Source organism: Chanodichthys erythropterus, chromosome 16 (assembly GCF_024489055.1).
Source record: "Chanodichthys erythropterus isolate Z2021 chromosome 16, ASM2448905v1, whole genome shotgun sequence".
NCBI lineage: Eukaryota > Metazoa > Chordata > Actinopteri > Cypriniformes > Xenocyprididae > Chanodichthys > Chanodichthys erythropterus.
In genome coordinates, this window is record NC_090236.1 from 27229441 (window position 1) to 27244667 (window position 15227).

The window sequence follows — 15227 nt, forward strand, 5'->3', positions numbered from 1 at the left end:
ATATTAAAGCTGCAGTCCGCGATTTTTCCTCTTTGTCGCCATCTCTGTTTGAAACATGCGATTGCAGTCAGATGCGGAACAGTTATCTGTACGTGCGTTGTGCCTCGGCACAGCTCTTCAGCGCGGATGAATCTAATGTTTGCTGTCAGTCACCGCACCGGTGTGGATACTGAACTTCAGAATCACAGATTCTACGTCTTGAAAGTATGACCAATATAAGAATTTTCACTGGAAAATATCCTCTGAACAAGTAAGTAACATGTCTGCCACTTTTGTTCTGACCAACTGAGGAAAAAAGCATCAGGCCTACAATAAATCACGCTGCCAATGATGATTAAATCTAATGATCGCTTAGCTCGGATCATGCCAAACCGTGCAAATTATTATTACTGTTATATTGTTCTCAAATTGTTATTGTTAACAACATCAGCATTGCGTGACTGTGTATTTAGTGTGTATTAGAGTTACCTGTAGATTTCAATTTCTGTAGCCACTCCACAGTTCAAAGTCTTTTGCTTTTTGGCCAAGGGTGAATCTCCAATTGTCACTAATGATTGTCATTTGGATCTTTCTGGATTACAATCCGCCATCAAAATGAGAAGTTTAATCAGGGTTGCCAACTTTGGGACTTTGGCTGGAGTGAGACTTTGTCAAAATTTCAGTTTGCGTGTGTGCACGGAGAAAATGTTTGGTAACCCTAATTTTAAAAATCAATGTCAGTCCATGTTTACTTAGTATCATTGGGGTGAAATAATTTATTTTATTTTTTGTTACCTGACAGGGGCGGAGCCAGACATTGTAAACATTCGGGGATTAGCCCACATCTATATTTGTCCAAAGAAATTTTCTATTAATAGCTTTACGAACATGAAAGGAGCTTTTGTTGTCGTATTGTTATTCAGAAAATGTACATTATTTGCCACTGTAATTTGTAAAACTTTGTTGGATGTACCTCCGCTAGGGGTAAATTTTGTACATTTTAAGGTTAAACGATCAATCTGGTGCACTCTGGAAACTCAAAATTAAGATCTTCAACCCATGTACAGTGTGCAAATTGAACAAAGAAACAGCATTGACTTGTACCTGGACATTAAAAAGGGTTCAAACATTTTTTTTTACAATACTTTTGTACTCATTTCTTTTTAAAAGATAAATCCTTGAGCTTTTATTTTGATCACCAGATCACCAGCTGATCGCGTGCGCAAATGTGCTCACTTCTCTTTAAAACACGCAGCACAGACAGACTGTATATATACTTAATCACTGTCTTTTGCTGTTTTATAAAGGCACAAAGCCATATCACAGTTTTGATTTTAGTTCGTTGGCAAAGTATGTTTTAAATTTTCAGTTCATTATGAAACGGTGGCAGCAGCAGAGGGTCATTAATGGAAAACACTGAATGAATGTATAGCTGATAAATGTGCTAAAGTTGTCATATGTTATATAACAAAACGTATATAACGTACTCGGTTACTTACGTAACCTTGGTTCCCTGAGAAATAAGGGAAATAAATGCAAACGCTATGAGAAAACTCCTTTTCTCGAGAAAATTTTGGACCCTACATGAGACTATTTTTATTGAGCAATTTAGCTAGGCCACATCATAACGCACGTCAGACAACATTTTCAACTATAGTTGAAGTCTGTATCTTAGTCTCGGCACACAGACTGATTAGGCAAGGCTACGTCTGTAGTGACAAGGCTCACCATTTTATTATTTGCTTACCTTGATTGTCTTCCAAACTTTCGCATGTGCTGACTCTGACTCCGAACCTATGCTCCGAACTCTCTCTGAACTTCTCACACGCAACTGACGTATCAGGTGCAAGGTTTTCAGCCAATCAACGATCAGAGAATACTGCAGTGAGAACGTTGTAGGGAGATGTAACAGCTGTGGACTTTAAACTCCACTCCTGTCATTAATACGCTGTGGTCTAGTCATCAACAACAGAAAGTAATCGATTGAGAGGGGAGAAAAATGGATTTTGGCGTGACATTTCTTGCATGTGCGTGAGAGCGTGAGATTGATGCTGAAAGCGTGAGTGTCAAGCCAGATGCGTGAGAGTTGGCAACCCTGGTTTAATTATTTCAGCTGCTGTGAGAAAAGGCTATAAATGTGCTGCTACCGGCAGCATCCTCACATGATATAACTGACTAGCCTCTGGACGGGACTCCTTCCTTTCTGTTTACGGAAGTGATGTAATGACGCACAGAGGAACTGCTGCAAGCTCGAATTTCCCGCGGAAATCTGCCATGTCGCTTTTATTATAAAACATTATTACAAGCTTACTGTTGTGAATCGAGACAAGATAATTAGATATTTTTGAACACTGTCTGGTTATGTACTTGCTCAAAAATTGATTTTGGATAATTTTTAACCAAAAAAAGTTGTGGACTGCAGCTTTAAATTTTCGCCAGATTGAGTCACATAATCACATAGCCTGCTCTAAAGCCCGTCGCTGTGGCGTAACCATGGTAGTTTTACCTGTCAACATCTGTTTTGCACTTCTTGACTCTCATTACTCCCCAGCGATGAAAAGCTTCATTTTTGGTCCCGTCGCTTTTTTGTCTCTTTACAATGCTTTGTATTCATATTCCTTTAAGGACGTTTGGCTGTGTAAACCAGTGTTGACAGCAGAGCCTGGCTGGCAGGTAAGAAATCTGACATTTCGCCCCCTCACGATTCACGTTCAAATTTCGGGCTCTAAGTTTCCGGTTTTAAGTTTTCCATATATGGACCGTGCGCCGTGACAAGAAAGAAAACGCCTCAAAACTCTTCTGATTGGCTAAACAAATAGCTGTCACAGAGATTGATGGGAACTCGTGATGTCTACGTCCAGTGATATCTTCCTGTCAAGATTTCATTAAAAATTGCTTAAGGATCTTTTGTGCTGTTTTTATGTGTATTTAAAAAGTCTCTCGGTTTCAGTCATTTTGTTACTTTGAACAAAATACCTGGAACAACACTGGAGATTATAGAATGCTTTGATATACACTAATCAGAGTAAAATTTACCTGATGATGTTAGAAAACATTCTCAGCATCAGATATTCGTGTATTCAGTCTCTTCATTTATACAGATCCCTCTGTTGAACACCATAAGTCCCTTATCTTCATTTGTCCTGGGCTGTTGAATAAGTGACAGTAATAGACAGAGGCCCAGAGGAGGAATATGAAGACGTGCTATCACGAGCAGCTGTGGCACAGCAGCGGGTCTGACAGTGTCTATGTGGCCTGAATACACATCTACTCATTTAAGGTAGGCCTACCATTAGAAGGTCCCTGTTTGTGTGTGTGCATACATGTTAGCATTGATTATTTTTGAAACAGTAGGATACTTGAATCATTGTGCCCTTTTCAAACACCATCAATGTATTTTTGTTGCACTGATATGACGTTTCCGGAGCAATTTCAAGCAAATCTCTATGATCTAAAGCATTCTAAAGGTATGAAGTGAACTGATTTAGATCACTGTAAACAATAAAACGTTATGTTGATGTATTTTATAAGGTTTGATGTAGAAAGTGATATTTGCTGTAGAAATAACATACTAGTAGGCTAGTGTACCCCCTCTAGCGGTACATGTGTAATATGTTGCACCACTCGAGAAAAAAATCTGCAATTCACTATTATCAAATCATAAAATGTTACTGTGTTAAAAATATAGTGATACATTTACTACATCTTTATTCTGAGAATATATTTAGTGTCACTGATCAAATATACAGCCTGCAAGTTCAGTTATCTCAAAAAGTACATTTATTATACCAGATATTATCTTTGATTCTTTGGATTCATTGCATTAGGTTCCCTGTCAGTGTGATCTGTCATACTGAAATCACTGACCAATCAAATAACCAGTCAATTTCTGTAGGCCATATGAGCCTTATAAAATATTTATCTAAACATATCACAACTGATCAACTATAATCAAAAGCTTATACTATAAAATATAAAACAACACTCTTTTCATTCAATTTCATACATACATCCTGCACCAACATTCATAATGAAGGTAATACTTTACAATAAGTTCCCAATGGTTAGCATTAGGTTACTTACATGAACCAACAATGACAGTATTTATTAATCTTTGTTAATGTTTGTTAAAGGTGATAAAGAGGATCTTTTCGTTGACTGAGTAAGCAAAGACTGTTACTGAATTTTTTAAATGAGCGCATGCGTAAGAACAACACCCCCCTCCTTTCGAGGGAACGCCTCCCAAAACTTTTTTTTTTTGGAACGCCTCCCAAAATTCGTGCCACGAGTATTGGAACACGAGTGTTTACCACTGGAATTCGCTGTATCGTGTTAGTGGATTCATTATGTCGGACTCACTGCAGGTAACTCATAATCTGCAGTTGTTACTCCTGTCTCCGGACAAAAACATCGCATGCGGCGCCTGTGGAGTGTGGAAAGTTACTGGAGCGCGCAGCCGCGCTCGTCTCTCACAAGGAACGTCACGCCAGTGATTGACAAGCCAGAGGGCCAATCGTTTACGCGATGATCGCGTAAACGATTGGCTGATGTTTTTAAGGCCCTACCTCGTGCACAGATGATGTATATTAATATTATTCCTTTCAGTGCACCTAATAAATAGTCTTTTATCAGTTAGTAAAGACAGTTTCAAGTAATATTGCAAAAATGTATAAAACAAAACATCCTCTTTAGCACCTTTAATAAAAATACAAATAATCATTGTTTAATTCATGTTAGTCCAGTTCTATTAAATAATATTAACAGATACAACTTTTGATTTTAGTATTAGCAATGCTGAAATTAACATTAACTAATGTTAATAAATGCTTTAGAATATATTTTATTGTTAGTTTATGTTAAATAACTAATGCTAACAAATGAAACCTTGATGTAAAGTGTTAATATATGTGTATCTCTCTATATATATCTATCTATAGCTGAGATCTGGTTTGAGCTTAGCAGTACTGAATCAGTTCACTCATGGTACATCCAGAAGTACAGCAGACGCCCGCTGGCCCGACATCACGACGGGTCCTGGAGGACATGCTGAGATCCTGCACAGTGGTGGGGTGTTCCAGAAGCTCTGCTGGTGGGCTCGTGTGCTGGTAGGGGGCTGGATGCTCTGTCACGCTCTCAGGGGTGTCGTGCTCCCGCCACTGCTCGTCCTCAGCAGTCGGGGTCCATTTCTGCTGTGCAAAGAGATCTCTGTTCAGCCAGTTTTGTAGGATCCCTGAAAAAGTGCAGATGGCATATGAAAATGAGAAGATGTATTAATATACAGAATAAGCTGAAAACATATAAAGTAAATAAAAGGTAAATAATTGGATAACATGAATGTCTGAAGAAGGCAAACCTACTATGGGGGTTTGCAAAGTGAAAGTCTGAATCAAGCACATTCCGTTTGAGTCGAGAGCTCCCACATGATGTGACCACCATCCGAATGAACTCACGACCACAGAGCTTCACTCGTACATCTTGACTCTCAGTCTTGGAAGTCTCGAGGAGAATTAAAAAAGCTAAAGAAGCAAACCACTTAATGTTCATGGTGTTTCTTGGGGTGATCAGATTAGTATACACAATATTCAAGTGTGTTCAGGTACTTCAGGCTACCTACCAAAACCAATTCGGGGGTTTTTATACGCCCCATCAGACGTTTGGCATGCATGGTTCTACAAGAATCTATCTGGCCTTGAATGAAGAAAATCATGTTCTGATCTTTGAGGCCTTCAAAGCTGGAACGTATTTCAGATAAAACATGTCAGCTGTGATATATGGTATTGCCTTGGGTCAAGGAAAATTGTGATAGCTGGTCATATTTTCTTATAATATCTCTTTTATGAGTTTACAGAAATGCGTCAATGAACATGCACTATTTCATATTAGGGGAGGATGGGTAAGATGCCTCCATAATAACATGAATATCACTAAATGTCATCTAAACACATTTATTTAATGGTTGTGCTGCTGTGCTGAACATTAAAGGTGCCCAAGAATGCTTTTTCACAAGATGTAATATAAGTCTAAGGTGTCTCCTGAATGTGTCTGTGAAGTTTCAGCTCAAAATACCCCATAGATTTTTTTTAATACATTTTTTTAACAGCCTATTTTGGGGCATCATTAACTATACACTGATTTTGGCAGCGCGCCGCCCCTTTAAATCGCGTGCTCCCTGCCACATGAGCTCTCGACTATATTACAGTGCATTTACAAAGTTCACACAGCTAATATAATCCTTAAATGGATCTTTACAAGATGTTCATGCATGCTGTATGCATGCTTCGAATTATGTGAGTAAAGTATTTATTTTGATGTTTACATTTGATTCTGAATGAATTTGAGGCTGTGCTCTGTGGCTAACGGCTAATTCTACACTGTTGGAGAGATTTATAAAGAATGAAGTTGTGTTTATGAATTATACAGACTCCACATGTTTAAAAATGAAAATAGCGATGGCTCTCGTCTCCGTGAATACAGTAAGAAACGATGGTAACTTTAACCAAATTTAACAGTACATTAGCAACATGCTAACGAAACATTTAGAAAGACGATTTACAAATATCACTAAAAATATCATGCTATCATGGATCATGTCAGTTATTATTGCTCCATCTGCCATTTTTTGCTGTTGTTCTTGCTTGCTTACCTAGTCTGTGCACAGAACCAGACGTTAATACTGCCTTTCCTTGTCTAATGCCTTGAACATGGGCTGGCAAATATGCAAATATTGGGGTCATACATATTAATAATCCCGACTGTTACGCAACAGTCGGTGTTATGTTCAGATCCGCGTGTTTTCCGGAAGTCTTTTAAACAAATGAGATTTATATAAGAAGGAGGAAGCAACTGGGTTTGAAACTCAATATATGTCTTTTCCATGTACTGAACTCTTGTTATTCAACTATGCCAATTCTAGGGCACCTTTAACATTTGTGAGATTTATTCCATCTGAACAGTTCTAATCTAATTTTCTGTTTTTGGATAATAGTAATTGATTAATGTAATATATGCTGGATGTTAAATGTTGTAATGGCTATTTGTTAATGGAGGATTTGTGGACACATTTATTCGTTTAGATTGCTAGGGTAAAAAAGTATATTGTTTTTATTTTGATGTGAAAAGTGAATTGGACAGAAGCCCCCTAGTGATAAGTTGTTGCAGGTGTTTTTCTAATTATTTATTTAAATAATTATTATACTTAATGTAGGTTTTTTTTAATACTCTAGTGAATTAGAAACACAAAAAAGGCCATAAACTAGGCCAGTTGAGTGGAATCATTTATAATTTCTCTTAATACCATATGCATCATCGTCCTGTACGTTACCTGTAAAGTTAGCCTCTATCTCTATATATGCTTCAGTACAACAGGAAATTCCCACTGTGGGCATCTTCCCACTGTTACGCATCAACAACTTTAAAAAATAAAGATTTTGCAGAACAATATGGTTTTAGCCACTGATCATTTATTTGTTTTAAATGTTGGGGATGGGATAAGCTCAGTGGGTTACACATAATAAATAACAAACAAATAGATACATTAGTTATTCCAGTCTGAATTCGCTAGATGATCCCATAATTGACCGTTATGCAGTAATTCCCTGCTGTCAGTGGCAAAGGCAGAGCCACAAACATGCAGCTGTCAAGGGCTCTTGTCTTTACATTCCCTTAATTGAAGTTGAACATTTCACTCAAAACATTGGCATCATGAGTCCTCTTGATCCTTAAATCCTATTAGACATGAAGTCAGAATACTTGACTTGTCTCTCTGACGGTAGCTTACGTGCTCGCTTAGCGCTTAGATTGTTTCCAGAGAAGACAAAAAATGAAGATGTTCATGGGAAAACTCTGAAAACAATACGAACAAAGCCTTTTATACCAAGCCAAAGGAAAGCAACTCCTCTGAGATTCGCTATGTGCACGGGCTAAATACAGATGTTACTGGTTTCTTTTGTTTTGCATGTAGTGTCATGAAGCCTAGCATTTTTTAATAATGATTAGATTTAATTATTTATGTAGTGACATACATACAACTAGTTCTCTCTTAAAGAAACCATTTTCATTCCCATGTATCTTTTATTAGTTTTTTAATATATGCAAGTTGCAGGAGTATGTTATGTAACACAGCAAAGGTGATCCATATATTATGTAAAAGTTTCACAGAATAGAAGTTTGACATGATGATGATATGATGTTAACTTGAAGTATTATCGGAAGGATATAGGATTATAAAGGGGAACCGAAATTAACAGGTTCTTGTAATTGTATGGCTCTGTCTTATACAGTCTTATAAACAACAATCATTACAAATAATGAAACAATAGAAGAAATCACCCTTCAGACCTTCCAAAAACAGTTCAAATGTGAGTTGGGCTAATCTGAAAGGGTGATAAAGTGCTTACTGGAGAATATACAAATATAATGTTCAAATTAATTTTGTTGAGAAATTAATTTCTTTGAATGCCATGGTCCAAATGCTCTTCACCTATAACAGAAACATGTGACAGCAACACTTCAAATATAGTCTGAAGGCCACGTAAGTCTCACTTGATCCTCGGAAATCCTTTATGTTTTAACTGAGGAAGAAAAATCAGGATTCTTGTCTGTATTTATCTGTACAGTGCACTTCGACCTCCTCAGGGGATGCAATTCATAAATCATGTTAACACAGATTGTGTTGATGCTGCAAATAATATTTGGCATTTTGTCATTTTTTTATTTGAATGCCTGAAATTATTTGACAACTGAATAGATACTGCCAGAAAACCAACATAAAGTATTTCGTCAAAGATCCTCAGCGACATGCCATTTGTAAGCCATTTAAAGCTAATGGCTTAATTTTCTTTAACCTGGCGTTCACCCATCTTTTAAATCCCTATTTAATTCAAGCAGGCAGGGAACCTGAACTGTCTGTTCAAGGGCAGTGAAGGCAGGATGGATGACAAGGACATTCAGTGATGACACTGGCCGGTGTGACGTCTATTGTCCTCATCAGACTCCTCAGCTAGAGGCTCAAAGCAGTTCTCGAATTTCCTTCGCAATCTTTTCTTGAGGTTCAATCCATGCTGGACTTTTGTGTTAGTGCACTCCTGGGCCTTCAGCTTGGCATAATAGTCAGAAAATTTGTTAAATAGAATGGAGATTGGCATTCCATTCAAAATAATGCCGAAAGATATGCACCCGAAGGCCACCACTCGACCGGAATACGATATGGGCACCACATCTCCATAGCCCACCGTAGAGATGCTCACCTGTAACAGCATAAAAAACAAACAGCATGTCTATTTATATATTGCAAATGAGGACCAAAACACTGCAAAATGCAGAACAAAGACCAGCTTTTTCGATATGAAATGTATAGAAGCAAAAAAGAGTTATGTTTCAATGTCAGTTTATTAAGTCAAATTTTTGCATGCAAGTCAACTTAGTAAGCCTCCAGGAAGTTCCAAACTAATCTAACTTTTCCAATCAGCACAGATGCCTCCAATTGAGCGGCATTACAAGGTATTATATAAGATTAAACACAGCTGCCAGAGGATAAGGACTAACAATTTAAAGAGGATAGAAGGATACAACAGGCAGCCACAGCAAATGATGATAATGATAACAATAATGGAAAAACACTCACGCGCAAGTGATACTACTAAAAAAAACACACAAAATGATACCCAGTTTAATATTTGAACTTTGTACATCTAAACATATGTGGACACCCCCTACAAAGGGTTAGGTTTGGCTATTTTCTGTTAATCAAGAATACAACCATACACACTTAGTGATTTTTTTTATTTTTAAGTAAAATGGAGCATAATAAAGAACCTCATCTAATACTGGTATTGTATTTTGACTGTATTTCAATTACCGAAAACTATTGTTGTATAGTTGTAGTTTTAGATACCATTAACAACTCTGATTTGGTGTGGAAGACTGACCTCTACAAAGTCCAAACCTAATCACCATTGGTCCCCTGTGAACCCACTCCATCGTCCCACATCAGTGTCTGACCTCACTGATGCTCTTGTCTCTGGATGAGAGTAAATCCCCACATCCATGTTCTAACATTGACTTGAAAGCCTTCCCAGAACAGAGGAAGCTAAAATAGCAGCAACATCCTAATAATAGCCATGGATTTAAGACTTTATTTTAAGACTTTTGGCCATTTATATGAATTATACTGCAGTTCTGCTTATTGTGGTGAATGTTTTGAGACATACTCACCGCTGCCCACCACCAAGCATCGGGTATACTGCTAAAAGGTGTTCCTACGACATCCTGCTCCACTGAGTGCATTAGGGCGGAGAAGGTGAAGATCCCCATGATAATGAACAGAAACAGACAGCAGACCTGTTCAAAACATTGGCGAAGAGTGAAGCCGAACGCCCGCATCCCCGTCGAGTGCCTCGCCAGTTTCAGAATGCGAAAGATTCGCATGAGTTTGACAACTTTAAGCACTTTGCTAACTTTGCTAACCCTCGCCATGGTTTTCAAGTCATCTTGGACGCTGAGATCTTCCTGGTTAGCGAAAGCCTCAAATATCAGCTGGATAAAGTAAGGCATGACAGCCACTAAGTCTACAAAATTAAGCGCACTCTTCAAAAAATGCTTGACGTCACAAGTTGTCAGCAAGCGAAGGAAATACTCGAAAGTGAAGAAGAGAATTGAGGTGATCTCCACACACTCCATGTAGGTTCTTCCAAAGATTTTATAATGTTTCAGTTCGCTTACAGTATTTAGAGTCATCGCTACTATGGAGATGAGCACAAACAGGCTGGAGAACACAGCAAAAGCCTTAGCAGTCATCGAGGAGTATGGGTTCTCCATCAGGTCCCATAGCACCTTACGAACACCACCCAAAAACATTTTCTGGAAACCAGCCTCATCGTGCTGAGGCTCAATTTCCGCCATTAGCTCTCTGTTCACTTTCAGCTGGTCTCTTATCTCATCTATTTTCTCCTCATAGAGAATGCGGCAACAGCGGGGAGTGTCCCTCAAATGCAGGCCCCAAAACTGCATTTCCTCCTCAAAATTAACAGGGCAAAGACTCTCCATTACCCATAACACATTGCTACAATAAAAGTGGAAGATGTAGTGGAAGAAAGTAGGATCTCGGTCAAAGAAAAACTCATTAGTGATCACACAATAGTCATCGCAGAGCGTTAGCTGCTTGACGGGATCCTTACACAGGACTAAGCTTCCTATTCTGGTTTTAGGGTATCTGATAGCCAGGTGCTTGGGAATGGTAAAGACTTTCCCACCTACATTAACATTTATCACAGTTGAATGGCGGTGTGGCATCTTTGCTGCTTCAGCATCACTGCCTTTCCTCTTTTCTTGATCTCTTTTGTCACTTGCCTGAGGTGATGGAGTATCAAGGTTGTCCATCGACGTCCAAGGTTTCACAGAGCTGTCTTGTGAAAAAGGAAAGGCACACTCTTCTTCCTCTATACTCTGTGAAAAGCTGGCATTAAGTTTGACACTTGCAAATAGACTTGAACGTCTCTTTTTCAGCTTTTTAAGATGTCTTCTTGGTTGATCCATTATGACACTTACTTAAATAATGAAGAATGCGCAAAAAGGGTAAAGAACTGAAAAAAAAAAAAAAAACTATTTTCTTGTTAGAAATTAAAACAGAAAAAAGCAGATTCTACATTCCAAGAGTATCCCGCTTTCCTTTAAAAATGCGTATTGGTTTGAAGCTTCAAACAAATTTTCAGACAGATAGACAAAACATATTCCACATCTTCTAGCTTTTTAGAGTTTGCAAAATAGCTAAAAAGACAGAAAGAAAAAGCAACTGTATTTGTTTCGGCTCAACTGAAGATCAAGAATTGGGATTTGCCCCACCTCACTGATGCCATAATCCCATTGCTGTTCTTTCTGTCCTCAACAGAGTTAAAAATACAGTCATGAGGATTAGTGTTGTGATTTAAGGATTGAGCCCTCGGAGGAGGAATGGCAAAGGATAAATAGCAGTAGCAAGGATACTAAGGTTATTAAATGCTCACAGCAAAGTTCAGTTTATGTTGCTTTTAAACGTATCAGTGCACTATTGCGCTCAGTATGATATTTAAACAATTCTGTGCAAATCCAATATGAAAATCCTTTAATCCCATAATTTCCTTATCTTGTTCTGTATCTTTCATATCCTCTCCACATGTGCTCTCATGAACATTTTACCAGCAACATGATCAGACAAAAATAAAAATATAACATAAACAAAAGCTATCTATAGTCATATTAGGCATGCCAATAACTTTCAGGAAAGGAAACTTTTTGTACATTAAGAATTTCTTTCTGACTTTAACTACTGGAAAATATATGAATTTCGATATGTTCTGAAAAAAACTAATTTTGTGCAACTAAAGTTAATGTAGTATAAATGTAAAAGGTGCTTGACAGGATCATTGCAAAGGTCACATATCTATTCTGGTTTTAGGGTGTGTGCTGAATTCTTGACATTTCAAACTACACTAAGATATTATTTTGACTTTATTTAGTGTACTTCTTTATATATATTTACTTACCACATAAGAAAGTTTTTAGGAAATGTTTTCAAAAAGGAAACATTTCAATGATAAAAATAAAAACTCTTTCACATAAGATTTAACTTGTTCACTTTTTTGCATGACACCGCCACACAAACCTTTAATCTCACTATTAGTTTATAAAACAGATTTTACAAAGCTATCCCCTTCCTTTATATAATCTCATAGACCTGCATTATTATTATTATTATACCCTATAATATCTTTTTTTATTATTATTATTGTATGGTCGAAGAAACAATTAAAAATAATTTTACTGACATCAACAATCAAAGACCCAGTATCCCCAAGTCTTTATATAAGTGATTCGTACAATTGTACATACAGCTGATCCAGGATCTGCTGCTTAAAAGTTTCCCCTTATGATCCCGGAAGCGGAAACTGGTTTGTTGTAACTGTAAAACCATTTTTTATTAATATAAATTCAATTTTTTTGTCTGTTTGCATTTTTAAAAATAATATCAAAATATAACATACAATAAAACCTGATAAATTGAAAATATGCATTTTATTGTGGGTATATAAAATCCGTCGAGACCACGTGACTTCCTTTCCGAACGAAGCTGAAATCATGGATGCCAGCCGCGTGCAGCCCATCAAGCTCGCCAGAGTAAGAAAATAAATTTATTGAACATTTCCGTTTGAGTTGGGCAATTTAATACTGGTAAGATGAAAAGTATATCATTTCAAGTGTTATTTGGGAGACGGTAGCCTTTAATAATCTTATAATTCTCTCACAACGCTCTTTGAAAGATAGCGGTGTTTTTCGTTAGGCCTTTAGTTAGCATTAGCATGCTACTATCCAACAATTTGGATATCGAACAGCTGCGTATAATGTAGTTTCCACCACGTATAACGTTTAATAATGTCAGTTATATTTACCTTTTAATTGTGTATCTTTATTACAGGTCACAAAAGTACTGGGAAGAACCGGCTCCCAGGGACAGTGTACACAGGTGAGTTCAGATTGAGCTCCTCATGCTCCGTTACATGTGGCACTTGATTAGCGATTTCATTAGAAAAACAATTTTTGTGATGTGCAGGAATTGAGTTACGTTGTGTTGTATTCTAAAGTGAATTTTGTTGGAGACTAATTTAATAATAAATATCGAAACTGTTATAATCAGTATGACACATACGAAAATGAAGCTTTTCCAAAGAAAACATTTTATTGTATCATTGATGGTCATTTCTTATAAGATCTAGGTTATGCATAATGTCTATGAACAGCAAAAAAAAACGATTTTTTTGGCTGTCACAATGTATTATTTTTAGAGTACAAATTTTGATCCATGATCATAACTTAAAATTGTGCTTCCATAGGTGCGCGTTGAGTTCATGGATGACAGCAACCGATCCATCATCAGAAACGTGAAGGGCCCAGTAAGAGAAGGAGATGTTCTGACACTTCTGGAGTCTGAAAGAGAGGCCAGGAGGCTTCGCTAGGTTAGTAAACAACATTCACTAATATAAATGCGTAAAACACTTAGAAGGAAAGAAAAACACAAGAAAAAAATAAGTAAACATTAAAAAAGTCTATGCATATGTTTTCTGTGGGAAGACAATGTCAAGTTTTAATATTTAGCATATCTGACTGAAATTAATATTTAAATGCATCAATCCCATGCTAACCCCCCCCCAGTGTTTTCTTGACTGTTTGCTAGATGACTCCTATTCCTCAAATCATATGCAAATTAAGGCAATATCTGCCATATTAAAAGCAGCAGACTTGATGACTTGTCAGTTTTCCAGTCAGTATTTGCTGCTTAATGTAAGTTCTTAACCTTTTGTCTGTTTTTCCCCAGCAGTTCATGTGTGAAGACCTGCCATGGCCAAACCAGGACTTGTGGAGCACATCAACACCATCTCTACAGTCGGCAGTACAATATAATTTGTGCAGAGTGGGAAATAAAAAGTGTCTTTGTGAATAAGCTGATCTCCTCCTTCATTTGATGCTAATGAATGTTTAATTTGTTGCTTTGAGTTTTACAATTATTTATAGGCCTGGTTTCACAGACAGGGTTTAGGCTTGACCAGGATTAGGCCTTCGTTCAGTTAGGACATACAAGTAGCTTTTATAAACGTACACTAGAAAACAAAATTACTGGTATGCATCTTGAGACAAAACAATGGCACTGACATATTTTAAGATAAGTCAGTACAAGTTGTTTTCAGTTAAACTGGGGGATAGACTACTAATGGCACGTTTTCCCAGTTTAATGTGAGATTCGGTCAGATACAAGTTTCATCAAAACAATTGATTTGTGTAAGGTGTTTAGATTGTCATTAAAAAACATCTTGCCTGTCACATCCAAGCATAATGTGTCTGAACACATTATGTAGGCCTATATTTTTTTCAAATGTATTAAGCTTAAAACCAACACTTAAATTCAACATGACTTGATACAGTGATGACGATCTAAAAATTCTGTGGGATCGCTGGGAAATCTTGTATAGTAAAGGGTGTGTTTCTTGGTTTTAAGTTTACAAATGCTGATTACATGTTTTAATGCAATGTGATATGCAGTTTTGCAAATAGGTGTAGCTTAATGTTTTAACTTAAAGGGGTTAATTCACCCAAAAATGAAATTTCTTCTCTACCCTGTCTTTCTCCTACGCAGTTTACTTTGAAGTAGACACATCAAATATATCTTCATTTGTGTTCTGAAGATGAACAAAGGTTTTACGGGTTTGGAATGACATGAGGGT

The 15227-nt window shown here is 37.2% G+C and overlaps 3 protein-coding genes across 4 annotated transcripts; 1 reads left to right on the top strand and 2 right to left on the bottom strand.

Moving 5' to 3' along the window:
* Positions 1-4934: 4934 nt before the first annotated feature.
* On the bottom strand, positions 4935-5523 carry insl3 (insulin-like 3 (Leydig cell)). Its single transcript, XM_067364151.1, has 2 exons — positions 5337-5523; positions 4935-5209 (listed from the first exon to the last, which is right to left on the bottom strand). Exons 1-2 carry the CDS (start codon positions 5521-5523, stop codon positions 4935-4937), a joined length of 462 nt encoding a protein of 153 aa, XP_067220252.1.
* A 3401-nt stretch (positions 5524-8924) lies between these two features.
* si:rp71-39b20.4 (potassium voltage-gated channel subfamily V member 2) lies at positions 8925-11511 on the bottom strand. The gene is made up of 2 exons (XM_067363802.1): positions 10192-11511; positions 8925-9224 (listed from the first exon to the last, which is right to left on the bottom strand). Exons 1-2 carry the CDS (start codon positions 11509-11511, stop codon positions 8925-8927), a joined length of 1620 nt encoding a protein of 539 aa, XP_067219903.1.
* Positions 11512-13040: 1529 nt separating this feature from the next.
* Positions 13041-14449, top strand: rps28 (ribosomal protein S28). 2 transcript variants are annotated; one of them, XM_067363584.1, is made up of 4 exons: positions 13041-13128; positions 13427-13474; positions 13842-13964; positions 14324-14449. In XM_067363584.1, exons 1-3 carry the CDS (start codon positions 13090-13092, stop codon positions 13962-13964), a joined length of 210 nt encoding a protein of 69 aa, XP_067219685.1. In that variant the 5' UTR covers positions 13041-13089; the 3' UTR covers positions 14324-14449. The 2 variants fall into 2 exon arrangements, with proteins under 2 accessions (XP_067219685.1, XP_067219686.1); XM_067363585.1 differs by having other exon boundaries at positions 14327-14449.
* The last annotated feature ends 778 nt before the right edge of the window (positions 14450-15227 follow it).